Source organism: Xiphias gladius, chromosome 10 (assembly GCF_016859285.1).
Source record: "Xiphias gladius isolate SHS-SW01 ecotype Sanya breed wild chromosome 10, ASM1685928v1, whole genome shotgun sequence".
Lineage (NCBI taxonomy): Eukaryota > Metazoa > Chordata > Actinopteri > Istiophoriformes > Xiphiidae > Xiphias > Xiphias gladius.
In genome coordinates, this window is record NC_053409.1 from 15,001,091 (window position 1) to 15,028,902 (window position 27,812).

Genomic DNA, 27,812 nt, shown 5'->3' on the forward strand with positions numbered 1-27,812 from the left:
GTGGACATAAAACACTGCAGGGAGGCCACAACAGGGAAACTACCGGACGAGGATGTTCAAAAAAAAAAAACAGCCCACCGCAACTTAAAAACTGCAGAGAGATTTAATAGAAACCTAAACTGAGGGTAAAAACACAAAAGTCCCATTTGGCTTTTAAAAAAAAAAAATATGGCCATGACATTCAATGCCTTTTATCATGTCCAATAACTCAAAACTCGGAAAAAAAAAAAAAAAAAAAAAAGGGCTGTGAACCCACCGGAGCCGTATTTCAGCTGAACACAGCCCTTTCCGGAAACGTAATATTGGCGGGAAACAGCAGCTACTTTGTCCGGCTAAATGCGAGCGTCATTTTTTTTTTTTTTTTTTTTTTAAAGCAACATTTCCACCGCGATCGAGACGCCACCGCGGGGGACACTCACATTAAAGATGACCGACCCGGTTCATGCAGCTGACGCCGAGGCGTCTACTTCGTCTGTGTCAAAGGTAAAATGTCATACTCGTAGACGTTACGCCCCCCCCAGAAAGTTTAGTCTCTGTGTGTGTTATTGTAGGGAGCTGACACTGTTGGTAACCTGTGGCCGTCGATCTTTCAGGGCTGTTTTGTTTTCAAGCCAAGCGCCAAGAGGAAAAAGACGCTCGGCCTGGGTGAGTTGCGTCGATCTGATCGTAAAGTGTCTTTGCTAAGTTAAAAGCCGTGAGCTGGTCAGGTGGCGTGACTGCCCTCATTTAGACACACGCCGCCCCAACGTCTCTCCACAGAGGCCTGCTTCGCCGACGGCTGCGAAGGTGCTGGAAACAGCGATGGACGATTCGAACTCTGTCGGGCCCTGTGGGACAAAATCAAGGCGGACACGGAGGTAACCGGTTAAACGCACTCAGCATGCCACACGACTGGTCGTTGCATTGGGACAGAAATTTAAATGAAAAGGTTTTTTTTTTTTTTTGGGGGGGTGTCTATGAAAGCAGCTGTTTGGTATGGTGCGTTCACGATTTGATACTTTAAAAAAAAAAAAATTAAAAGTACTTTAATTGTAAGTGGGATTTTTGAGTCTTCACAAAGCTTTGCCGGCCCCCAATAATGGTTAAAAGGAGCATAAATGATCATAAAATCAAAGTGGCATAATGCTACGAAAATAATCAGATTTAGGTTCAAACACATCGGAGTTTTCAACAGATTTTGGGGGGAAAAAAAAAATAAATCCTGTTGGATTCATTAAGTGTAATAAAGTGAGAGCTCTATATTCAGTGATACAATACAATAGAACAAGTTTTGTTACTCTCCTTTTTAGTAAAAGTGATCTGGCAGTGGGACTGTGTTTAGGATGAACCGGAAATCCTCAACTAGGTCTCAAAGTCTGTTACACAAGGGTGTGAATTTTAACATGATGGGGCAACCTATTTAACGCTTTCTTTTCTTTTCCCCCCCCCCGGCATGCAAGGTTTTACAGGATGAACTCAACAGGAAGATCCTGGACAGCCTGCTGGACTTCACCAGAAAGTGTTCTTCCACTCGTCAACACAGCGACTGGGCATCACAGATGAGAGCCAGCGAGATTCCCACAGCAGCTCTAGTCCTTGGTATGCTGGGGATCAGACTTTTGCTGACTGGCTGTCCCAACAGCAGCCAGTTTAGAATATAATGGAAACAAAACATTTCCGCTCCATTTATTTTCTTCAGTTTTGTGTTGTGCCTTTTTGAGGGCTTCTTTTTAAGCCGGATCTGATACAGTTTAAAACATTTCGTCCGCCTTGCTTTTCCTACGACGTCCTCCATAGGCGTGAACGTCCCAGATCATGACATGACCTTCCAGAGTCTGTCCGAGCTGCTCCAGCAGTCTGTCACACCTCACGTGGCCTCTGTTCAGGCCAAAGAGTGTGGAGGTAAGGGACTCTGAGGACAGCATTGCCTCTGATGCGGATTTAAGAAACTGTTTGTATCTTGTACTCCCATAACAGCTTGAGCCTTCAAGTGTATATTTCTGCTCTGTCACTTCAGCATTGAAGCATCTGATGAAGAGGGTGCTGGAGAGGTTAATGGGTACAGTTGTGGCTGTGGATGATGAGGAGGAGGAGGAGGAGGAGGCTGAGCAGACCGGTACTCAGCTCCACAAGAGTGCACACTGCTCCCTCGGTACGCTCTGTGATTGGTACAATACGAAAACAAAGGTGAGGCCATAAGGCGTAGCTAGCATACATGCATCTACGTCTGCAGTTTGGTGAATAAAATACGTTTGATCACCTGAAAGGCAATAAAAGCGCTGTTTCCTCTGTATTTCAGAAATCCAGCAGTGGCACTCCTGGAAAAAAGCGTAGTTCTCCAGCCAAAGACGAGCGACAGCAGCCTCCTGTTGTAATTATTTTCAAAGATTTCGAGGCTTTCAATCCAAGAGTTCTTCAAGACTTTATACTTATCTGCAGGTACGTAGAAGCTCTCCAGTTGAACAGTTTAACTGTTTCCAGGTTATTTTATCATTGCACCAGCCTATACACATTTTCAGAATGACAATTAAATGGTCAAAGTTTTTGTAAAGGTCTGAAACAAGTCCAATTTTGTAGCCACCGTCTTATACACCCAAACCAAGTGACCTTCTGAGGAAACGTTTGTCCATCACCTTGTTTAAAAATATTTGGAATTGACAAATTACTGATGAAACTCAGTTTTGATTCAGTATTATATGTTGAAACGGCACCTCTATAAACCTAACTCTATTCCACAGTCGGTACATTGAACGTCTTCCGCTGATGTTCATCTTTGGTATCGCCACATCGCCCAGCACCATCCAGCACACGCTGCCTCACTCCGTGTCCTCCCTGCTGTGTATAGAGCTCTTCCAGTCCCTGTCCTGCACCCAGCACCTGGCCACAGTCATAGACAAGGTAGTTTTCACGCTGACACGGTACAAAAGAAATGCATCTGGCTGTTCATAGAGGAAATATATCGGATGGTGGCATTACGTTGTTGTTGTGAGGGCTTTGGAGCCCGAGTTCTCTCTGAGTGCAAGATCACATTTGTTTTTATCTTAGTTAACTTATCAGATATGAGATTTTCTTGTTTACCTCATTGCCAATCTTCCATACAGTTTTGTACTGTTGACGTGTTAAAATCCAGTATGTTTGAGGTCCCCATGCTGGTACTGCATTGTAAGATACAGGGTATTGTGCAACTTTTAATCATGAAGACGCTCCATCAAGTAAAACTTCTGCAATGCAGATCTCGGATATAGTTTTTCCTGCCCCTAGCTCCTGAAAAAAACTCCTCCCCTGTGAAAATATTTAACTTTTTTACTACTCTTTGCCGTTTTTCTCCATCGTTGAGATTTAAAATAGTGTTAATAAGCAGCCAAATTCAAAATATGCAGCATTTATTGAATGTTTTAAGTTGAATTCTGGTTTGTATCAGAGATCACAGAAAGTTATGTTTATTTATTATTTTTATAATTTTATATGTGTCCACCAGGGCATAGTTTCTCAAATGTCGCAATAAATCCATTTTGTTAAATGAAAGGAAGTTAACTGTATTTTTTTGTTGTTGTCTTGTTTATATTTCCAGTTGATCCTGACACCTCACTTCCCTTTTAAGCTCAACGGTAAAGTGATGCAGGTGCTGATCAGCATCTTCCTCTACCACGACTTCTCTGTGAGAAACTTCATCAAGGGCGTTCAGGTACAGAGGAGCTTCTAAATGCTTTGTGTCCCATCAGTCTGCCCCTCTGGCTGTCGCCTTGTGTCTGAAGATCTAATTCCGATGCGCACGTGTGTGAGACAAAATATCTGTTCCGACTTTTTTTGCAGCTGGCTCTACTGGAGCACTTTCACTCCCAGCCTCTTAGTGTTTTGTGCTGTAAGAAGAAGCAGGCTCTGCTTAACGTGATGCAGCTCAGTCACCGCGACTTGGAGAGGATCAGGCAGCTGCTGTCGTTCAAGAGGTACACACACAATTTGTTTGTTTTTTTCACCGGTGTGCAAAGTAAATTTTCCACCTCTTAGAATCATCTCACATTTCTAAGTAGAGATTAAAAAAAAAACCATTTAACTGTCTAAATTTATCATTTCATTGGGCTGCATTTGGCAGGTATGTAGAGAAGCAGGATCATCAGGAACAGGTCAATCTTTTGAAGGATGACAGTCATTTAAAGGTACTTTCTTAGTTTTATCGCTACAACCGAGGCAATAGCCAATAATGAATGCACATATCCGCACACAGTGTAACAGCTTAGTTTACCATGTCTGTTTTTAGGAGGTGTGTCAGAGGCTGATAAAGGACCTTCGCAAATACCACAAGAACTACTACCCCGTCCTGAGATGTCTCCACACTCTGACCTCATCGTTACCTCGGTACCCCCTCGGGAAACAGGCAAGAACTCGCTGCGCTGTGTCTAAACAACGTGACATTTTTGAACCAACCACACTTTCTCTTATCGCTGAAGTGCTGGTGTTTCATTTGCCTCAATGTGTCACTGGTTATCTGTGTGCCACAGATCAGGGAGCTCCATTTAATATGCCTTGAGAAGAATGTGTGGGAGAATGAGGATTACCAGTCAGCCATGAAGCTTCTGAAGTAAGCATTGATAATGAATCTGCACGTTAACAAGTACAACCAACAAATAGACATCAGTATTATAAAATAAATAAATGTCAGAAACTGTAGGCCTGCTAAGATACTCTCACTTTTGCTGTGTACTGGTCATTGCACCCTCTGGTGGCCAAATATCCATCCTATACAGTAAAATAGTATTGTGCCTCTGTTGTTTGACGCTACAAACCCAGCCTGAAGTTAGTGACCTGAGGCACCGCTGTACCGTTCATTTGTAAACTCCCTGTGGTTTCCCTTCCAGGATGCTGGCGAAGGAAGAGCTGATCACTTTGCTTCAGAGGTGCGCAGAGATTCTGCGGCCCGTCAAGTCAAAGAAGATGAGGGACGCTCTGGTCCAGCTGGAGGAGCTTCTCGCCAAATTTAAGCAGTTGGACAGTAAGTAGAAAAAATGTGGTCGAACTTGGTTTATAGATTTTCTTTTCCATCATCTAATGTTCACCTTGGGATAGTCGATTTTCTTAGACAATTATTGAAATCAGTGCAATAGGCAATGGAAATATAATGCTTACTGATCCCTCCCTGCAAAATTCTTTTGTCTTGTTCGTAACAACAGCAGCAGCTGTTGAAACTGTCCTCAGTGTGGAGGAGAGTATCACTTCTCCAGTGAAAAATCTTCAAAAGAAAACAGATCTCTTCCAGCTGCAGAAGGTAACTCACCAGTTTGCTTAGGGGAACAAGTTAACTTGGTTTCTCTGAAAAGATTCTCCACTTCACTGATGATTTGTAATACTTTTGATACTTTGATATTCCAGACGCTGCTGGAGATGAATGAGTCTCGGAGATCCAAGAAACTGAGTCCGTATGAGGTTCTCCGAAATGAAGCCCTCGAGTTCATCAACGGCTTAGTGAAGTAAAGCAGATTACCTTCTTGCTCGACCGAACGTGTGATGAAATTAATACTATGAAACAAGGCAAATACTGTAGAACTTCTTACACAGCCAAAATCTCTCTCCCACCCAGGAGTCACCTGTCTCCCCCAGAGTCACAGGCGCTGAACGAAGTCTGCTACTACAGCTCGTCTGCCACAGTGAGACGCCACCTCAACGCTACACCCCGTACCTCCATTCAAGCTGCTCTCAGCAGTCCCTACTATTATCTTCAGGTACATCTGTCTAATCAAATCAAGTGTGTAACTATCGTCGCAAGAGGAGGAGCCGGAGGTCACTCATGCTGAACTACATCTGGCAAAAAAGAATGTGTTTTGAATGTTCTAATAATACTGTAAGCAAGAATATTTATTTGAAAGTGTGTTAGACGTGCATTGAAAAATCCAAAAACGCGTAAAGACATTTTCGCTCTTTTGACTTTCCTTTCAGAATGACAGGCTAAAGACTGAGGATGGGTCGGTCTCTAACGCTGCTCCTGATATCTGCATCGCTTACAAGCTCCATCTGGAGTGCGGCAGGCTGATCAACCTGTATGACTGGCTAGAAGTGAGTTTATACACTGAATAATTTGTTTGTAGGCTAATTACATGCAACTTAATATAGACCAACAAACCTGTGTCAGGAAAAACATGATATTTATCTGTTTGTGCCGTTCTCTAATTAGATAAAAAAGCATAACCTTTGAGCTTTGCCTTTTGTTTTTCCTGTAGAAGAGGCTTTTTTGATCCTGTCAATTTTTCACGTTATTGATCTGAGGATCAAATGTTGGCCCGCGATTGACAGGACACACGTGAATGAAAACGTGTTTTTGTTTGTTTGTCAGGCCTACGCCACTGTGGTTTCTGCAGCAGAAGATAAGGATCCAGATTCTGACAATTTTGGGAAAGTGGATGAAATCAAACAGTATCCTTCCGCAACTTTATCTATGTACATGTCTTTCCCATCATGCTGCCTCCATTTTAATATTTGCTTAATGTTTACTTCAACGGGTGAATTCCAAAAAGCAAAAAACCTAAATACAGCGCCGCGTAGGAGGCAACAACAACATTTAGACAGTGATTGTGATGAAATTTGAGAGCAGACGGGCACTAAGGTCATTTCCACTCTTCGTTGTGTCCACATTAGAGAAATTTGGTTCCTCAACTTGATCTCCAGCGCTCGTTTCATCCGAGCTGTGTCGGAGCTCGAATTTCTTGGCTTCATCAAATCCACCAAGCAGAAGACAGACCACGTGGCTCGGCTCACCTGGGGAGGCTGCTGACCAGTACGCTCAGAAAGACAGACCTGTACATCTGTGGATACCGTCTCCTTTCACTGTAGCGCTTATCAAGTTCGACTTGGATTTATATTCCGTACTGAATTCCCTTCTAATAAAAGATAAGTGTTTAACATTTGATAGTCACTTTATATTTATAGCTGTGCATTTGGCAGAACATACACACATTTGTATTTCTGCCACTTTCTCCCTAAGATCCTAATCCAATTATGTTGGGTGCTGGATGGTCAAAAGGGTATGTAGTTGTCCCATCTGATTTTGAAGTGTCTCTAGGAAATCTGAACTTAACATAATAGCATATTACTATTTTACTGAGCGTACAGCTTGGACACTGGTGCAGTGTACAGTTAACTGAAAAAAAGACCTTTATGATCAAGACATTTTTCATGAAATGCACTCATTAAAGTTTACAGGGGCTTACAGGCAATAATTTACCAACTACCATCTTAAGGAAAAGCTAGATTTCTTGATGAGATTTGGCTTCACTTAAGCCAAATACTGAGAGTCTCACAAATGTCCTGCGTGCACCAAAACAATTCTGAACTCTTAAAAGATTTTTATTATTTTGTTTTTTTTTGTTTTTTTTCAATAAGTACATTGGTTTCAAAGTGATACCAGCAAAACAAAACTCAAAATAAATAAAACACTGGTAAGGAGAGAGGGGGAAAAAAAAAAAATTAGCCCACTTTATGCTGAATTTAAAAAGCAATGAATAGAGGACAAACTGCAAACATATTCTCTCTGTTCAGCTCTTCTTCCACTTCCTTTCAGATTGACCAGCAAACTTTGTTTAAAACTCTTTACATGTAACAAATAGAAACAAGTGACAAAGCCTGGAATGCTGGGAATCATTACAAAAGTGAGATAAATGTAGATACACGTACAGCAGGAGGAACATAGGCCACTGGTAGAGATAGGGTCCATTCATTTACATTAGGACCTAGTTGCTTACAACAGAGTGGTAACAACTGACAACAGCTTCATATAAACCTTTGCCCAAAGACAGAAATATGGCACAGTAAGAAAAGTTTCATTTAAACTAGCTAAACTGAATCTCTTACAATGATGAGCTTTTTTCCTTCTTGAGATATCACATGATAGCTTGCAGCAAGAGAAGGCCGTCTTGCAGAGATTTCTGTGCCACACTCAGGAAACATCTGGAGAAGAAGATGAAATAAAATACAGAAACCAGACTTGTTACTATAAACTTCAAAGGGGGAGCTCAGACTGCGACCCAACACTTTCTCACGTACAGTATGCCCGTGAAACAGGAACGTGGAATTGATTTAAAATGAAAAAAGAACTCACAGCTTGCAGGTTGCTCCCCGAATCGTCGCATTAACTGATCATGTGTGAACTTCACAAAGGTGTCGTATTGTTCTGAAATTCAGAGGAAATCAAAGTGACCTTTATGTCACAACAAAATGTTAATACTCTAAGACAACTTCCATTATTGAAATATGTGTTCAATCCTTTCATATTACCAGAGACTCATCTTTAAACCACAGGCCAGTTCACCAATCACACTAATTATTCACCAACATTGGGAGTCAGTCAGTCCCCACTGAAGAAAAAGTGTGTGAGGCAAAAAAAAAAAAAGGGCAAATAATTTCACCATTAAGCGTAGCTTGACGCAACAGTTTCTCCTGCTGAATTAGTTAGTACCACATAACATACAGAATCCCTTTACTGCCCATTAGCGCTGAAATAATTACTCATTCAACTGGGTCTTAATTTTGAAAATTTCTAGTTATTCCATACTTTTATTAGGAAAAAGACATATTTGCTTGTTACAGCTACACAATTGAGAGATTTTCTATATTTCATAGCTTTTGGTTTTTGTCAACTAGTCAGATAATATACAGTAATTAGTTTTAAGACATGTATTTGGGCTTTGATAATATGGACATTTGTCATTAGGTCAGTAGGTGCAGGGAACAGAGGAAGTGCTCCTGTTAATATCAGTAATTGTTTCAATAACTATTTATTTACATCCCCTAACTCATCTATGAGGACGTAAATCTGACTATGCGATTGGTCGTAGCAGAGTTTCTTGGATGAATCTGATTGGTGTTCTGAGTCGCAACAGAGTATTCTTACTCAGAGGGTACGAACCTGCCAGTTTTGAGGTCATGGTCTCCTCATATTCCTCCCGCACCTTCTCTTCCCTTTCTTTCAGCAGGCGTTCACAGATCATCCCGACTTGTCTGAGGGTGAATAATGGCTGTTCTTTTCTAGTGGGGGACACACCTCCAGAGGACGTTCCTGCACGGATCAAGTAAAAACCTAAGAATCACCGCGTATGTGGTATTTGTGATAACCCGTATACATGTCACAGTAATTCTTAACCAGTCTCTCCTAAAGACAGGGTGTTAAGCAGCTAACCTGGCATGCTGGAAACATTCATAGTAGACGACTGGGATGGGGACTCTGGAGAATAGCAGCACTCTGACTGTTGGTAGCCTCCATCTAGATGCTTCCTCTTTTGAATGCGTTTGTACTCCTGCTTGATGCTGTTGAGGATTTGTTCTAGAGGGACGACAAAAAGCAAAAAAAAAAAAAAAAGAAAGAAGTCCATCAGTGCAGCTGGCACGTTGGGGGGTCCACTGCTAAACTTTGAGTGAAATGCATACTTGTTTTCGAGTTTGTTATAGTGTGGCTCAACATGTTGCTAATGCCTGTCCAGTGCCTTGCTGATCACCAAGCAGGCCAACATCAGCAGCATTACCTGCACTAAGTCTGGACGATGACTCCCCAAATGGCGAGGGCTCCATGCTGAGATACTTCCTAGGGGATGAGGATGAGGACGATGGGGACACGGGGATGCATCTTCGTCTTTTAGGTGAAGCAGGACTCATCAGAGGATCGAAATCCATGGTCCTCTTCAGGGTGGCTCCACACGCCATGACTTTAGTTTGTTAAAAGGAGAAGGAGGTGGGGGGGGGGTATAAAATACCGAAACAAGACAATAATGAGGCGATAACATCAGTAATATCAGATAACTGCTAGCCATGGCTATTCTTTAACACGACTTCCTAATTACTACGGGAATTGTCCGGCTGAGATCAGTTTCTTACGCTGAGGAAAACATGCTAAGCATACTGCGCAGCTGAGGCTTTAAATATTTGCTAGCACGCTAACGTTAGCTGTGCCTGCTAGCCAATAATCAAAAAGAAAACAAAGCTAACGTTAGCTTTGGCTACCACTGGTCAGAGAGTACGTTCTGGTGAACATTTGAATAAAGCTCCTTCTTACCTTTTGGGGGGGTAAGTTTTGCCTGTCCAAATGCGTTCAACAACTCGTCTTGTTCTAAAAGTTGCTTCCCAAAAGTTGCAGTGACGATCAGCCAGCTGCGGGCCGACTGTCTGCTGTTAGATAGCGGGGCGAGCTAACGCAACTTAGCTGCTTGTTTTTGATATGAGACTGTCGGCTTCTCCGGTTCGTGACGTCGCGTGTGAAACGCGCTGCAGTGCATTCTGGGTTATGCAGTGAAACACTAAAAGATGCGAAATGAAAGTTTGAGGACGTCGTCGTTAAACCTACATCGCCGGAAATTCACAGTTTGAATTTAATCTGTTTAATTTACAGCCTCGTCATAGCATTTGATGAACTACCACTCCATTCATAACATGGGAAATAATAAAGACAATGTCTCATTATCTCCACAGGATGGCAGTGTTACACAAAAAGACACAGTTGACAGTTAACTTCACTCTTTAAACCAGTGACTCCCGAAAAGTCTAATGGGCCACAAGATGATTAAAGGGATTACAAAGAAATATATATAGCCTATATTTCTGCCACACAGAATTCATTTGTTCATTTTTCAATGATTTTGGGGGGAATTATTTTCATCTTTTGAGGCCTAAAAACAATGTAAGAACTGGTTGAACCGCACATAACTCAAATCTATCGTCTGCTCATAACTCATCTATGAAAAACAACGTAAGAGCAAAAAAAAATTCATCTCTGAATGAATTGCTCATAACTCATGTCCAAAGTTAGACCATAGCCTGTGACGAGGGGTCGCAAGTAGACATTGCTTAGCCTGAAAGGTTAGGAACCGTGGCTATAAACACATACACACACATACACAGAGTCACACACATTTTTTAACCTTGAAAATAAAACAAAATCCATATCTCATGTCCAGTATATTAGCTGCAGGTGCTGATATGCTGATTTGCTGAGGTTTCTTTTTTTTTTATTGAAAAAAATATACCAAGTACGTTGACAAAAATTAGGATAAAAATAGACAAATTTCATACATTTATTGAACTCACATCCTTGCTAATACACACTTTTATGGAGCACAATGGCACAATAGATGCTTCACAGGAGTATGGCATTGTAGCTTCTCAAAAAATGCTGTAACTTTTTTATAAGCGCGTGTAATATCCAGCTATGTAACAATCCCAAATCACTGCTGACTAAAGTTCTGATTTGATCAAAAAGCCATTCATATTTGAAGACATTACTCACCCTTTTGCTTTGCAAAGTACAGTAAAAAATGAATAAATAAATAAAATAAAATGCTATTGAACTGGAAAACTGCCAAACTTCACAATATCATGGTCATATAAAATCCTAAGTAGCTGATTTCAAATCACTAATGAGATGCTAATTTTACTTACAAGCAGTGTGCTGTCATTCAAAACTGACATTTTGCATGAAGGTAGGCACAGTTTCACCTTGCATTACTGCCACAATATTGCTATGGTATAATGAGAAAAAATAACTGAAAGGACAAAATGATCCATAAATTTCTACCTTCAAGCTGGAATCTGTAAAAAAAAAAAAAAACTGCACATTCAAACTACAGCAAAGATGACAAAGGATGTGTTTGTAACGGTTGTTGCAGGAAAAAAATGCCTTTGAGGAAATGAACTGATTGTTGGGAATATGACTATATTATTTACTGATTGAAATAAGCTCAAACTGGCATTTTCGATCAGACTTGTGCAACCTAACAAAACCATTTCTCAATAACAGAGTAAAGACAGAGGAGAACAATATTATGTTAACATTACAGATTTCAGCTTCAAAGCAATGAAGGATCGGGTCTGTTTCTAAGTCATGTTTTGGCACATTTCACAGTCACAGAGCAGTTAACTAGGAGGGCGGGGGCTATTCTACAATATCTTTACTTCACAGTTGTACCAGAGCAGAGCAGCTCGTCTTTTAAATCGCCTCTGCAGTAGAAGTCTCAGTCACTCCAGAAACAGTAACCTGGGCTACTTTTACTTGGGTGTTTCCTTCTTTCCCCGCCCTGCCTGCTGTGCCTCTCGCACTCCTGCTGTTCCAGTCACTCTCAGCACTGTTGTCCGGGGTCTGCGTCGCTCCACAGCACGTATGGCAGATGTTGAGGAAGGCCCTGCGCAGGTCCTTGCTCCTCATGGCGTAGATCACAGGGTTCACGGTGGAGTTGAGCAGGCACAGCATGCTGCAAAAGGCAAACACAGTCTTGATGAAGTCGTTCACCTTCCCAAAGAGGTCGTAAACCATGATGGCTAGCAGTGGGCCCCAGCAGATGATGAGGGCCACCAGGATCAGAACCAGGGTTTTAGCCAGGCGGAGGTCCATCCGGGCCTGCTCGGGCCTGACTGTCTGAACTTTAGTCCCCTCGGCGGTGTAGACAATCACACTCCTCTGGGAGCTGCGGCTCAGCATGCGGACGGCGTGGTGGTGGGACTTCCAGAGGATGAACATGTAGGCGTAGATGATGAACAGGACCAAGATGCTTGTCATCCCGATCCAGAACATCAGGTACTTCTGGTCGATTAGAGGGAAGATGTCCGAGCACACGGAGTTGAGGCGCTTGCAGTTCCAGCCCAACAGCGGCAGCAGTGAGATGACAATGGAGATTGTCCACATCATACTGAAGGCAATGACCGCTTTAGTCTTCGTGACGATGCGTTTGTATGCCATGGGCCTGTGGATGGAGATGTAGCGGTCGATGGCAGTGAGAAACAGACTTCCTACTGAGGCAGTGAAGGAGGCGATTACCCCGGCCAGCTTGAAGAGGAAAATATTCGGGCTGTCCTTCCTGTGGAGGACATGGAAGTCCAGGAAGCTGTAGACAAAAATGATGCTCCCTATCAGATCAGCCACAGCCAGACTGCCTATGAAGTGGTAGGAAGGCCGAGATCGAAGTGTCTGAGAGTGCAGGATCACGCACAGCACCATGAGGTTCTCCAGCACCGTAAATGTACCCAGGATGAGTGCCAAGATGGCGACCGCGAGCTGCTGACTGGGAGTCAGAATCATGAAGCACTCCATGTTGTCCACAAAGTTTTCCCCACACTGTGCCGCTCCTCCGCTCTCCGCAGAGGTGCCATTGCCCAGCAGAAAGTCTGATATGTTGGTGGGGAGAATGGGAGAGAGGCCACTGTAAATGACCTCATTATTTCTGGGGACAAGTCCAGGGAGCAAGCTACCAATCGAGGCAGAGTGAGGTTTCTCAAAGTGGAATTCGCTCTTGATGCGGCTTGAGTCGACGGAGGGGTCATCGTAGCTGGCGTCGTTGGTGCCGAGGTACCGCACACCTGTTGTTAACGTGCTCATTGTGGTGCCCGCCATCCTGTGCATGGCCAACTTCATGGCTGGTTTGTGGCCGTAGAGACGCTCAGTTGAGAGGTGTTTGGTGAAACAGCACTAGAGTCATGCAAAAGGACATCTATGAAGAAAAAAAAAAAGACAAATTCCTTCCATAAAGAATTCGGTCAAAAATGAGTAAATACATCCTGTGACATAGTAATTCAAAAAATATCGGAGTACACAAAAGTTCATTAGTGTGTGTTCATGATTAACAGGGTGGAAAATGAATTTGTTGCTGGGAGATATCAGGAATCTGTGTATCTGCCAGCTGACTCTTGAGCAGATGCATCCCAGACAATAGTGGGAAACCGAACAGTTGATGACAAACCTGTGCAGCCTCAGGGGAAATCACCGCATTAAGTATGTAGGACAGCCAGGGCTTCCTTATTAATTAAAGGAGGTCATTAAACATTAAGCTCTTTTTTTTTTTTTTTTCAATAATCATTGAATTAATGAGGCATCGAGGGAGAGACAAGATAAAGAGTGCCATATTTGTCCAAGGATCTATCGCCATTCTGATGCCGGTGATGATGATATTCATTAATAAACAGTCAAGTTTACATGACAGCTCTGGAAAAAGATGGCTTTTTTTGGAAGAGGAGAACAGTGTTGGCTACCAATTCAACACGACATGACAGCGACTGAAACACGTTTAACTTTGAAAGATAAAAAATATATCTCTCCTGTTGTCTCGATAGAAAAGCTTGCGTTTGGATCACAGCTTTACGCACTATTGCTTCAACAATACTATTAAGAACAAATACGTATTTCAAATAAAAACCCGGAAAATTAAAACAGAAATAAAATCTATTACAAAGAAAAAGTGGTTAAAAATGCACAAAAGTCAAAGAACGTACCTTGGATTTTTTCAGGACAAACATCTTGCACCGATCCATGAGGGAAAAAAAATCAACTAAAGTGGGAGTGAACCAGTCCTGTTGTCTTCTCTCTTCACCAGCATGTTACAGAAACTCCAATCAAACTGGAAGCCAGAGTGAAATTACAGTCGTCGTTGTTGTTTTGATGATACGCCGGGGGAATTGTCCCGTGTTTACTCCCCAGACACTGTCAAAGTCAACTACAGTAAAGCAGTCGCTTGGGATGTGCGTGTGTGTGTGTGTGTGTGTGTATGTGCGTGTCTGTGTGTGTGTGTGTGTGTGGGAGCGGGCGGTTATAAGGCTCCGCTTTGTGCGCCCGCTGGTCACGTGGTCGGAGGTGTTTGATCGCGGGAAGAAGCGCATCCCCGAGCATCGTCCACACCTGCCGTGTTCATACAGGAGCACAGCAGCCGCTGTGTTCTTGTTGAGATGGGCTTCGCTTCAGGGTTGGTCATCAAGCCCACTACTGTATGTGTAACAATAATAAATACATATAATAATTATGCATAATCAACCATTGTTCCCTTTACACAGTCCCTATTTTGACCCCCTTGGAATATTTTATACGTATATGAAATATACACACACACACATACACACACATATATATATGATATCTGTGATCCTACAGTAAATCAGTGAACTCAGATTATTTGTATTAAATATCACAAACCCCCTGATGGACCATGGTGGAAAGGAACAAAGTACATTTACTTAAGGAATGATCTTAAGTACAATTTTATATGAGATACGTGTATTTTACTTGTGGGTCTCCATTTTGTGCCACTTTCTACTATACTCCTTTTCACAGGGCAAATATCATACTTTTTACTGCACTATATTTATGCGACAGCTATAGTTACTTCACACCTTAAGAATGTATGTATATATATTCAGAGCAATATTAATATCACTTTTTTCATAGACATACTTTTACTTAAGTAAGATTCTGCATTCAAGATAGTGTTTTTACATCGTAGTATTGATATTTTTATTAAAGTAAAAAGATCTTCAAAGGCTTTTTTTGGAATATGAAAAAAAAAAAGAATCCATACAGTGTCATTTTACTGCAATTTTAAAGTAACAGTGCGAGTAAAAGTCCATTGTGAATATCCTCCACTATTTATGTCTTTATTTATTGCAGTTGAGGGTCACATGTATGCGCTAAGAGTACTTTTCCTGTCCTGCACAGCTGTGCAATTATTTCCACTATGCACTCCCAGCGGAGCTATCTCCCAAATTACATGTATCTTGTTGTGGAAAATACATGACATTTGGCGATGCAACATCATGGGAAAACAATGAAAGGCCTTGCATACGGTGCCAGTGCCTTCAGTCTTGGCAGAACAGAAGAGGCTGAGGAGTCATCCAACTAATTACTGAACACTTGTAGTGCTGCGCTCGAAGCCGATTCAAGAAGCCGCTGTTCATTTGTGGCAGAACAGTGTATCCAATATGTCCTTTTCGTGATCTTAGTTTGCACAAACAGGCAGACAGTGTAAGTGAAACGTCTCATTAATGACGAGTGACTGTGGAGTTCATCTTTAATTAATTGAGATATATGTAAAGGGATTTCTGTTTCATGGCTCTTTGGAGTTTTCTTTTTTGATCAGGATAAATTTTTAGTTGTGATTTTGGCAAGGGAAGCTGCATCTATCATCCCCCAGAGCAGGGCGCAGAGTATCGCAATCGACATCCATCATGATAATTATCGTCATTATTTCATTGTCATCCTCTGTGCCGCTGTACCAGGGAGAGATTTCAAAGACAAAGTTGTCTGTGTTGACAAAGGGCCTCTTACAAGTTCAATTTTTTCTATATCCTCTTCCAACATGTGGGTTGAGCAAGGATAGGCGGCTGCTGCTCACATCCATCTGTCTGTGGTGGGGAATATTGCAAGTGATTCACGGTGATTGATTTTAGTATGATTTTTGTAGGATTCATGAAAAGCACCACAGCGTATCCCATTTAACATCGATCCTTCTCCATTAACAGTCAATTGTTAGTTGAGTGGCTGTCTACATTATGAAATCATTACTTGCGAGCCACACAGGCTCTACCCCTCCAAAAACAGACACATCCAAGCTATACAGTTTACATACAAAAGCATGAGAATTAAAGTACATTTTAATCAGATTTATTTAAGCTATCGCACATCCAGCAACTTCCTTTGTGTGAACAGACAGCCAGAAGCATTTTGGGGCTTGAAACATAGTGGTTACACACACAGCGTGTTACCAGATCAGACTTTAAAGCAGGCTGTCTGTCTCTGATGTGTTTGCTTTGAGGGGTTGGAAGATGGGAGAGTGTGGGGAGGGAGGTGGGTGAGGAAGATAAGATGCATAAATAGAGAAGGGGAGGAGGTTGTGGCTGAACACTGACAGCTTTTAACCGTTTCCTAATCTGCCATTTTTATATTCTGATCCTCTTCAGCTGGAGACACTTCATATTGTAGCCAAGGTGGCGCCACAGAATGAAACCCAGGAAAAAGTCCAAACATAGTGTTTACTGAATGTATTCAACATTGTTTTATACGTTTCTTCATCTCATGCACAGAGGAGTCCTGTGCATCATCACCTACCATCAGTCATCAGCCGTCTGCATCTCATTATTCACTTCATCAGGAAATTACATGTTTGTTGATCCATTTTCCAAAGCCTCTTGATTGAACAAACAGCTCGACACCCAGGAAACAACATCAGAGGAAATAAACAGGGAGAAGTAAAGTGCTAAAGTTCCCTGTCTTGTTTCTGCACAGATCTCAGAAAGCATGTAAAAGTTGTGACTTTAGTGCCTTCTGTGACTGAATTTCTTCTTAGATAGAAAAAAAACTACAAACTGTCTCTATCAGAACACCAAAAATACCAGGATAAAAGGATGCACGTTCTCAATAAAGACTAAATAAACAAAATCATCAATGCAATTCAACGCATGCCATTTATTTGTGGTAAACAATTTATGCAAGTTGATCAGTGCTATGCATGAATTTCCATGGCAGAAATGGTGTATTGTCTCGGTGCAGAACAAACAGACTAACAGCATAATGGTCAGTGGGTAGAATCCCCTTCATGCACCATTTAGTCATATAAAGACCTTTTTTTTTTATCTCAGCAGAACACAGTGGTAATCAAAAAGACTTAGCAGGTGGTTCAGTGGATGCTCACTTGCGGAAACACTATGCAAATGAAAGCTACAGGCACAGATGAATTACTCAGGCACCAGTTCAAAGCTTCATATTGCAGCTCAGTTAAAGTGCTTCTCTCCCAGTTTTCATGAAGAAGAGTGGTACAGTACCTATACAGTACAAGCCCTCCCTGTGTGTGTCACCGTCATGACTGAAGATAAACTTCATGAGACGATCATGAAGCGCCAGGCCCAAAAGAGTGGGAGTAAAGTCTGGATTTGCCTTGCAGTGCCACTGGCCGATTCACAGCCAGGGAATACGTAATCTGCCCTACACCCAGCTGCAGAGCTTCACAGACCATCAAGAACCCCGAATGGACCTGACTGCCATGACGCCAACAGTCACTTTACTTGTAATCACATGCCCCTTTTCTGTCAGGAAGAAGACGAGTTGTGAAATTGAATTTATTTTCAGCCGTTCACCTCTTCTTTCCCAATACGGATTTGTAACTCAATATGTGTGGCATTTTTTAAATCTTACTTTTCTGCTAACCTTCAGTGTTTGCTGTACTTCATTATCAGTGGTGGGAAAACTGCTTAAACCCTGCTGCAATAATTCCAACTGTAGCAAGTTTTACGCTGATCTGGCAAACTTGTTAGCATACAGTTGCCTACGTAACTGCAACATTAGCTTTCATTTGGAGTCATGTTTCTGGCCACTTGATGAATGTGAATGTAAATCCAATATTAACTTTCCTTCCAGCCCTGGGTGGGTATTTTCCAACCCCTGCAGGAAATATGTGGCTCTTTAGCTGCTAAATGCTCCACTAAGTTCACCAACCAGTCGCTAACTGTGTCTGTCTGTCATTTGCTGCTGAGCAGGTGGTGACCAGTGAGTGTTTAGAGCTTTTTTTTGCTGAAACAGCTGCATGCTGCATCCGAAAATGACGCTATCAGAGCGGTGAGAATGAACCAAAACAGTAAAGTTGTGGGCTGGGAAACCAAAACAATGAGCTGAAAGACGCTAAAACACTGCGCTGAGGAGAACTGTGATTATTCTCTGACAGTTCGGTATCATGAGTGCCACATTTCAGATAACAGCAGTCATGTGACACAGTGTTCATTCTAAAAATAGTAATTAAAGCTGCTTTAAATTCTCACAACATTACATATTACAATGCCGTATAGCTGATTTAACTACTTGGTATATTGCTGGTGTTGCACCTATTAAAATGGGGGAAATATATTAATGTGAAAGGGAACATGGATACGGTGGCTTCCTTTATTCACAAAGTACTGAATGAGGAAGGTTGTAGTGACACCACTAATTATTAGACCCAAATGATTGTTGATGAAGAGGTGTGAAGTCTTGCAGCTTAGAAAAACTTGGACCCACTAATGTATCCCTGTATTTAAATTAGAATAATAAATCAAAAATAAACACTTGAATAGTGACTTTCCACCGCTGGTGCTGTGTGTATCACAGTTTGAGCTTGATTCCTGCATGGTGCTTCCATGAAAACATTTCATAGCCACCGCAGTACTTACCCATTCTCATTCTGCTCACTCCATCATGTTTATTCACCCATTACCGGCAGATGCATCCGGCCAACAACTTCAGAGTGCTCTCACATCCCAGAAGAGTTCTGTCTTTAAAGAGACACTATGTGTATCAGCTTTGAGCATTATCACAAGATGAAGAGATTCTGCCACAAATTAGTTGACATTAAAGAAAAAACAGTTTAAATTTGGATTTGTTTTCTTGTGTTTCTTGGTCAGTGCAGAGAGGTGTAACTTTTTTAGCAACTTCTTATTTACATTTTTTTAAAATTAAATAATCTGAAGGGGGTTTTGTCACAAAAATGTTGAAAAATATGAATTTGCACCGATGCATGTGTATACTGCAGGAAAAAATGGAAGAATTCAAGTCTAAAAAACACTGTCCACACCATCAGCCTAAATGGATTTGTAGTGAGCAGCAGTTGGTCTTGATGGATGATGGCAAATCTTTTTTCCATCAGCTGCACATCTAGCTTTATCATCAACTGTTGGTCAGACGTGGCTTGTGTGTTACATGATTAGCATTATGAGAGCAAAACTGAAATTGACTCACGAAAGAAAAGAAAAAAAAACTCCATCTGATGCAGATAAAAGTTTCTCTTCTCTCCTTTTAGTGTGTGTCATTTTCTCTTGATGTTTCTATTAAGGTCTACCCACTTTTACGTATAAAAGCGTGTCTGAAACAATTTAGATTCTTTTGTGCAATCAACTATGTGTAAAGCCTTTATTCAATAAAGCAGAGGCAGGTGACATTTCTACTCCCCTTGGTTTGTTAAATGACATTTTCACCGCCGCCATGTTCCAAAATGAAGCTGCTGCAGTGGTGTTGAGCAGTGGGTCTCGCTCAAGTCAGATACATCCAAACCAGGTGCAAAGCAAGGACCTGGTCCAACATCACACGGAACAACTGCCACTGCATGAAGTCTTTACTGGTTGGTTTTGTTTTTCTTATTTTGAACACAGCGTGTAAATTAACGCGAGGCTTGGCGGCTATAAACCAGGATAAACCTCTGTGAAATCATGAAGTGAGTGCAGTGCAATGTTTTTGGGACCCTTCATTTCCTAAAATTTCTTGAAAGTCAATAGAAAGAATTATGTGCTTTGGTGCTAAGTATAAAAGAAAATATAGAGACAAAATTGGGACAGTTTAGCTAATTGTGTTAGATTTCAAACATTGATTATTCTCAGAGGAAGAATTGTTACATTTTAAACCAAGACAAAAATGCATCATTTATTTATCACTGAAAACTCTGGTCTCCATACATGTTGAATATTATGCTTGCCTGATGCACATTCATCTGACCTGGTGTGCTCTGAGTGTACGAATCTGGGTTGTGTTAGCTTAGCATTTCATTCTAGTTACAAACATTTATCTAAGTTAATTATTAGGAATTTACGATCGCTTAAAATAAAGCACTACACAATGTTTTTATTTCCTAACTCATAGAGGGATCTAATATCCACAGCATCACCAGTGTGACCAAAGGATTTTGTGTCAATGCAGACCCAATTTCAAACGTATCTACATTATGTATGGAAACTTGTGCATTTGATTTACTGCGTCCTGGTTTATTGCACAGGAAAAGCTGACACACGCAGGAGTGTAAAATAATACTGCAGATTTGAAAGTTTGTTTGTTGTGACATCAAAAGCCAGTTTTTCATTTCCACGCATCCCGGTGTGTTGCAGGGTCAACATGTGGACATGAGCTAATTCGGACCAAATGAAGATATCTGAGTACGTCGGCGAAGCGTCGGTAAAGAAGCTGATTTTGAAAAATAATAGCACACAAAGACAGACCTGATTCGAATCCTTGTCAGGTAGAGCTCATATCTCCCCTTCCTAAAGCAATCACAGCCATCTGGACTGGGAAATAGATCGATGGCTGCAGAGCATAAATAACCCTGCTGGCAGCCAGCCACCAGCCATAATGCTGAACTTGGCAAACACAGCTGATTCCTTCACTTTACACCTACAGTATAACCCCCCACCACCACCACCACCACCACCACCACACACACACACACACACACACACACAGACACACACACACACACACACACACACACACACACACACACACACACACACACACACACAGAAACACACTTTTTATCACTTCACAGATTGTGGCCTAATTAACTTGAGGTTTATGCGTATGTGGATTACACCTTTGAATCATCTGTGGATGTTACTCCCTGAGACAACACTGTATTACAAAACCAGGACCCGTGTATAATATCAAGTGAAGAAACTGGTTCCTGTATTTGATCTAGAAACCATTTTTAACCTTTAGTTATTCACCTTTTCAATATTCACATCTAGCTCGAAGGTGTTGTTTGTCTCCAGTTTTAGCTTTTTCTAAATGCTTTTTCTCTCCTTTTTCCCCACTTGAATGCTGCCATTACTATATGTTTTTATTTGTCACCCACCCTTTCGAGTAATAACATTGAAACTCTGCAGAAAACCATCATTTTGTGTCCAGACAAGAACAATTATCAGTCTTTTTTCTGACTTACAAGCTGAGAAGACTATAAAAGCTGCGGCTTGTCTTTGTTCACATTTCAGGTCCATCACCATGGAGACTCTGCTGTATCTCAATTGTTCAAGGTCACCTGGATAACACCGTTGTGGTTTTGTGTGGATGTGTGTGTGTGTGTGTGTGTATGTGTGTGTGTGTGTGTGTGTGCGTGTGTGTGAATGTTTGTGTGATTCAGTGTGCATATGTACTTCTGTGTTTAACTCTGCAGAGACTCTCAGGAGGCACAAAAGATCTGCAGTCGGTCTGATGACAGTGTGTTTGAGAAGCGATGGATGAATGTGTGGTTTTCAGGTTCTGTTGTTAACAGGGCCAATCATCATGTCAGGATTGTTGTGATCTTTCAAGGCGGATTGCTCTTTCTTTGCCTGCTGTGGGTGTCTGTCATCCAAATGCCCTTTCCTACCTTTCTTCAGCATTCAGCAGAGCCAGCATTACTAACAATGTCATTCAAGTTGTTATTACACCCTGGGAAACCATCAGTAATGTTGACAGCCAGATGTTTGCCGTGTGTTCTCATGAGCAGGTCCAGCTCTATTTTTCTTTTTTATTATTTGTATGCAACATATTATTGTATTTTTTTTTTCAGCGGCGCCTTTTTCTTCTCCAGAGCTTGAATTCTTTCCACATCATTTTTAGGGCTACGTGAAAGTTACAGTGTGTGAAACTGTGATGACTCACTGCTCTACAAGATTTGCTCACATAGAAATTTATCCCAATATCGCAGCTGCTGAGCTGCTTTAAAAAATGGTTATAAAGCAAGAGCAGTGGTTAGAAATTGTTCCCCATCTCAAATGTACACTTAAAAGATAAGGCTGGTGATTTTCTACATTTTTGTGATTGTCAACAAATCTCATGAAAAGATCAGAAGTGCTTGTCTGCGGCTCTCAGCCCCAAGCCCATTTGTTCCCACTGAAGACGTAAAGCTTTATAAACAGGTCACGAACATAGTCTGCACTTTCATTTTTAAAGCAGCTATAGTCTCAGGCTGGAGTGTCTGGAAATGACAGTGCCCATGTTCATTGTAGTGGAGGAACATGTCATGCAGTGCAACAGTGTGGCTCATATGTGTGTCATTAATAGTTTTTGTTTAATTCGCTCCAGCTTTGGATCCACAGACACTACTTGTTAGTAGGATCAGGTCACTGTTGGCTGCAGTCTTTTAAAGGGAGTTTTTGTATAAATAAAATGTATATAAATACAATTTGTTGAATAAGAAAAATGTAAAGTATCACCAGAAAACTTGAAAAGAGGAATATTAAATGAATTGTTGTCCTGTTGTATCTGCAGATTCTTTGGTTTTTCTTCAGGCCGAAACTGGTCTGACCCAGTTTTGGGTTCACGCAGGTTCAACCTTCATCAGTCTCTCTCAGATACATGTTCATGCATGAGGTCAAAGGCCATGGGCACCAGAGTAAGGAGTTCATTGTTTACTTTTGATTGATTAATGATGTGTCACACAAAAACACCTGTTCCCACAATGAAATAAGCATATTATCTATTTTACTCCTGATCATTCCCATATGAGAATTGCTGAATGTGCGGTGTTCTGTGCATCTCACCGTTTGCTTTGTCAAGTACGTATGTGTGTTAGTGTGCGAGAGAGTTATTGTTAGGAGGTCTGTGGTATCAGAGAGGGTGTGTGAATTATTCCTTTGATGTATGAGCGCTGGGATCTTGGGTCAGACAGTCTAATGTTATATTATTAAAGCTGACAGGTTTTGACCATAATCATTAGAAAATGGAATTCAAGTGAAGTCTTAACGCACGCTTTAAATGTATTAGCAGTGATTTGTTTTTCATCCCATCTTTGGTGTGTGATTGCTGTCCAAAAAGCCATCTGGTTCTGGCATAGAAAGCTAAAATTAATGCCATTGTTCTTCAAAAATGATGGCTATAACATGTCTTTCATTTTTGTCAAATACCAGAGGCATCATAATTTTATATCTGCAAAAAAAATTAAAAGTTCCCTGTCTTAGTCTTATTTTTATTTGTGAGTTTGCATGTTTCTTCTGCTAACACCAGCTGTGCTTCTATTTGTATCAGAATGGCATTTTAATGATTCCCAGGGAGGGGTTTTTTGTTTTGTTTTTTATTGTGGCAGCAAAATACAAACCTACATGCAGCAGCATTCAACACCAGTTAGTGCTGTTGTAAGGAGATAAACACAGTTTAACACAGAGTTGGAAACGGAGTGGCAGGAGGATGGATGTTGGGAGTTGAATGAAAGTTAGAGTTTGAAAGCACCTGTTTTTTTCTCTGTTTGTCTCTCTTTTGTTTTGCACTTAGTTTGACCTTGAAGCTAAAAGCAAACAAGATAAAAGGAAGACAGCCTCCTAAAAAGTCAGAAAAAAGAGGCCACACAACGCTGTTCATTCCACAGCAAAAACAAAATGATTTTTTTTTCACTTCTACAAGCTGCAGTAGTGGGGCTTAGAATGGGGCTAGAATGAGAAGATTATCCAGAGGATGGTGTTAGACTGTGGGACCATTAAAATCAAAAGGGCTCATCTCTTTGAGAACACGAATGTGCTGTGTAAACGGCCATCTATTGTTTTATGATGAATGTAAAAGTTGATCGTTTTTCTGAGGGTGGCACTGGAAGAAAGTTAGTAGTTAGTATCCGAAGCAGAAAGTTCATCCTCTTGGGAGCCTGAAATGACAAGCTGCTCATTTCATGTAAACTTTCAAAACAGCTGGATCATGAAAAGAAGCCAAACTAAGCGCAGCACAAAAAAAAAAAAAAAAAAAAAAAAACAGAAACATTAAACCAATTTTATCATTTTATTTCAGTTTTTTAAATATATCATCATTTTAGATAATATAAATAATTTCCTTTCAATATATACACTGTTGCATCATTCTTCCTGCCTTGTTAACCTGTAATAATACTACTGCACCCTGTAATTATTAAATTATTAAATACTCAGTTATTAAAATATACTTACTGGAATTTATTTCAAAGTCCCTCTTAAACACAAAGTTGTTTTGGCCAAGTGAAAATACGACCTCACAGTGGGGCTAAACAAATATTTAATGATATATGCATTGAAAGGACAGAACAAAGTAGTTATAAATAAAATAAAACAGAATAAAAAGGAACCATCTGCACTCATTTCTGTGATAATGTCATGTGGAAGATAAATGAGCCAAGCCCAACATCATGACCACACATCTGTTGGTCAAAAATAGATACAAAGCTGTGGGTCTGAACTGGACATATTTCCATTTTTTATTTATTTATTTTTTACTCAATCTGTTATTATGCAGTTGTTGTTTTTTTTTTTTTTTGAGGGATAATCAGTGATTACCGGAAATGCAGGAAACATTTTTCACAATAGGCTCTATATCTGACACTGCCGCTTCCCATTTTAATCAGGCTGTGAACGGCATCCTGTGGCGAGTAACCTTGTCTTCACATCCTGAATGATAATTGTCTGATTGTTTAAGGCTGAGTCTATTATAGTAATCAAATGGCTGTCGATTGAGTCTTTGTGTAAATTACAGCTACAGTAACTTGTAGTTCAATGATTAGTTCATTCATCTTTATTAAACTCTTACACGGGGAATCTCTTGCATTTGTAACAGCATTATTAACCATTTTAAGCCATTATAATCCTGACTTATTCTCTGACCAGCTACAATTACACAGCTGTGTTATCCCTCTAATTCTCGCAGGGGTCAATATCTATATATTCAGTTTGTCACTACATAGCTATAGATGTATATACAGTACGTAGGGGCATTGAATTAAGGTACAGTACTTGTCAAGTGATAGAAAAATCAATGCAGTGCGGTGGAGTGCATGCTACCAATTGTCTGATAAATGTTATCAATTCATGTGATTTTGAATAAACCAAAGCCTGTGGAATAACAATTAGATTAATTTCTCAGCAGAAGCACCAGATCACTCAGACTGTGTTTAGTCTCCATCGTACATGAACTCAAAACAAATTGAGAAATCTTATGAGAGGGATTATCTTCTTGTGAAGGTATCTTTTGCAAATGCTAATTAGACAAAAGCAATTTCTTGAGCGAACATTATCTCACCTCACCTACTTGGTGTGTGTGTGTGTGTGTGTGTGTGTGTGTGTGTGTGTGTGTGTGTGTGTGTGTGTGTGTGTGTGTGTGTGTGTGTGGTTAATTAATGCATGCAAATATTTCACTTCAGGAATATGACCTATGGGCCAGTAGGCAGCTTGGTAGAAGAATATTATAAATTAAGATACATCAAAGTTTTGTAGGGTGAAATTAATCTAATTTTTCAACTGGTTCACTCACTCAAATACAAATCTCACCTCTGAGCCAAGCAGAGGAGCCTGATCTACCATGTACTAAGGATTAAAGTCTCCTCTTACAGTGATTCCAGTCTCCAATATCAGTCCTGTGATTGCCAGTATAAGATATTATTTTCAGTATCAGCTATTAATGACGGGGCTCATTTGTAGGAATAGTTTAACATTTTGGGAAAAAACCCTTATTCGCTTTCTTGTCAAGAGATAGACGAGACAAAACTGATACTACTTTGATGTCTGTATGGTAAAAAAACATAATGCCAGCAGCCGGTTAGCTTAGCATAAAGACTGCTAAGGGGGGGGGGGGGCAAATTCCAACTACCAGAACCTCCAAAGGTCACTAATTAACACTTTTATATATTGTTTGTGTATTCTTTATCTGTATTTTGTTACCTTTGGACAGAACTAAGCTATCTGTTTCCAGTGTTCATGTCGAGCTAAGCTATCCAGCTGTTGACGGTAGTGTCATATTTACCGTACAGAGAGTATACTATCATCTTTTCACCTAACTCTCTGTAAGAAAGCTGGTGAACGTTTCACAAGATGCTGAACCATTCTCAAGAACATAAAAACCCTGCAAGTGTCAGAAGAGGGCATGTATCAAAACCCTGCAACCCTGTTCATTTAACCCTGCAACAGACCAGCCATCACAAAAGCAACACGCCGCTGTGTCTGTAATATTACAATAAATCCATTTGCATCAGCTGGGATTTAATATCCTGAATGCATAAGTATTATGTATGCACAACAGGTCACAAGAGTCTGAAAGGAATATTAAGTATGTTCATTATTCAGGAGTAGCTATGAATCTGAGAGAGCCGTGACAATCACATTAGCCGAAAAAAACATGGAGGACAAGGAAGACGCCTACGAGTTCCCGTGGGAGAGCTTCCAATTAACACTCAAGATTTCTCCCTGACATGTTGGCTGGCTTGATACTGTGAAGAGATGGAAAGACGGAAAAAGAGAAAGTGTTCGGGCATACACACAGAGAGAGAATGGAAACATGGTTACCCATGGTTACAAGGTTACCCAGAATGTATGGTCTGGGTAACCTTTAATATTAGTTATATTTAATACAAGTTATATATATATATATATATATATATAGATGGGAGATTATGTTTTCACCCATGAGTGTAATCAGCAGGATTACGCAAAATATACTGAACCAATCTGCATCGGGCTTGGTGGATGGATGGGGCGTGGGCGAGGGAACCCATTAACTTTTGGGGGCAGATCTGGATCGTTTACGATGAATTTGAATTTTTTTCTCTGAAGTCTTGCGTATGTTGTTTGACATTGGCCTCAGCAGAGGTATGCACTCTCCGAGTCCCCTTCTAGTGTTAACTGCCATTCAAATTTGGTACGTACATTCAGGTTCCCCTGAGGATGAATTTTGTAACAACTTTGGTGATCACTTAACTTTTTCTCTAGCGCCATCAGGTCAAATTTTAAAATTGTCCAATAGTTTGGTTTATGACCAAATACCTGCAAAACTAATGATATTCCCTTCCACTTCACACGTATTTTGCCTTTTGTACTACTTAGCAAAAGGTAGCATGCTAACAAGCTAAACTAAGATGGTGAACATTGTTAACATGCCTGCTAAATATCAGCAAGGTTAGCATTGGCATTGTGATCATGTTGGCTCAAAGTAGTGAGTACATCTTCTCAGAAAAAAAAAAAGCTGCATAGTGTGCAGACTCTGCTTTATCTACCTTTCTCTTTTCCAGAGTAGCTTCTCTTGTGTTTTGCTTTACAAAGACTGTCAGACCTAATTGTGGGCAGGTCTGTTCTGACGCAGCAGTTTCCCTCCTGCTCCCTTGAAATGTTGAGGAGACTGACATTTCTGTTGTGTTGTCTCTGGCTTTTTCACTATTAAAGAGAAACACTGATCCTTCACTGATCTCTGTCCGTCCTGCAGACTTTTGGGCCCCTCAGTCTCACAGTATCACCATAATCTATGTTTTATTTAAACGGTTTCTGCTTGTGGCAATTATCAGAGCTGGAGGATCCTCTGAAGAGAAGAGAGGGAGGTGTTTTTCTTCCCTCATCTGGAG

At 40.8% G+C, this 27,812-nt stretch overlaps 3 protein-coding genes across 5 annotated transcripts; 1 reads left to right on the top strand and 2 right to left on the bottom strand.

Moving 5' to 3' along the window:
- Window positions 1–347: 347 nt before the first annotated feature.
- Window positions 348–6,872, top strand: orc3 (origin recognition complex, subunit 3). Of its 2 annotated transcripts, none has more exons than XM_040137561.1 (20): window positions 348–483; window positions 594–645; window positions 760–857; window positions 1,440–1,578; window positions 1,777–1,881; window positions 1,997–2,166; window positions 2,279–2,418; window positions 2,718–2,877; window positions 3,551–3,664; window positions 3,793–3,926; window positions 4,073–4,136; window positions 4,238–4,354; window positions 4,479–4,558; window positions 4,836–4,969; window positions 5,148–5,242; window positions 5,347–5,444; window positions 5,555–5,696; window positions 5,911–6,027; window positions 6,305–6,384; window positions 6,637–6,872. In XM_040137561.1, exons 1-20 carry the CDS (start codon window positions 427–429, stop codon window positions 6,740–6,742), a joined length of 2,202 nt encoding a protein of 733 aa, XP_039993495.1. In that variant the 5' UTR covers window positions 348–426; the 3' UTR covers window positions 6,743–6,872. The 2 variants fall into 2 exon arrangements, with proteins under 2 accessions (XP_039993495.1, XP_039993496.1); XM_040137562.1 differs by having other exon boundaries at window positions 5,151–5,242.
- A 363-nt stretch (window positions 6,873–7,235) lies between these two features.
- LOC120795562 (akirin-2-like) lies at window positions 7,236–10,207 on the bottom strand. The gene is made up of 6 exons (XM_040137564.1): window positions 10,013–10,207; window positions 9,486–9,665; window positions 9,143–9,286; window positions 8,873–9,022; window positions 8,066–8,137; window positions 7,236–7,914 (listed from the first exon to the last, which is right to left on the bottom strand). Exons 2-6 carry the CDS (start codon window positions 9,661–9,663, stop codon window positions 7,904–7,906), a joined length of 555 nt encoding a protein of 184 aa, XP_039993498.1. The 5' UTR covers window positions 9,664–9,665; window positions 10,013–10,207; the 3' UTR covers window positions 7,236–7,903.
- Window positions 10,208–10,981: 774 nt separating this feature from the next.
- On the bottom strand, window positions 10,982–14,492 carry LOC120795544 (cannabinoid receptor type 1B-like). Of its 2 annotated transcripts, none has more exons than XM_040137538.1 (2): window positions 14,212–14,492; window positions 10,982–13,411 (listed from the first exon to the last, which is right to left on the bottom strand). In XM_040137538.1, the coding sequence occupies exons 1-2, from the start codon at window positions 14,248–14,250 to the stop codon at window positions 11,939–11,941; spliced, it is 1,512 nt and encodes a 503-aa protein (XP_039993472.1). In that variant the 5' UTR covers window positions 14,251–14,492; the 3' UTR covers window positions 10,982–11,938. The 2 variants fall into 2 exon arrangements, with proteins under 2 accessions (XP_039993472.1, XP_039993473.1); XM_040137539.1 differs by having other exon boundaries at window positions 10,982–13,433.
- Between the last annotated feature and the right edge of the window lie 13,320 nt (window positions 14,493–27,812).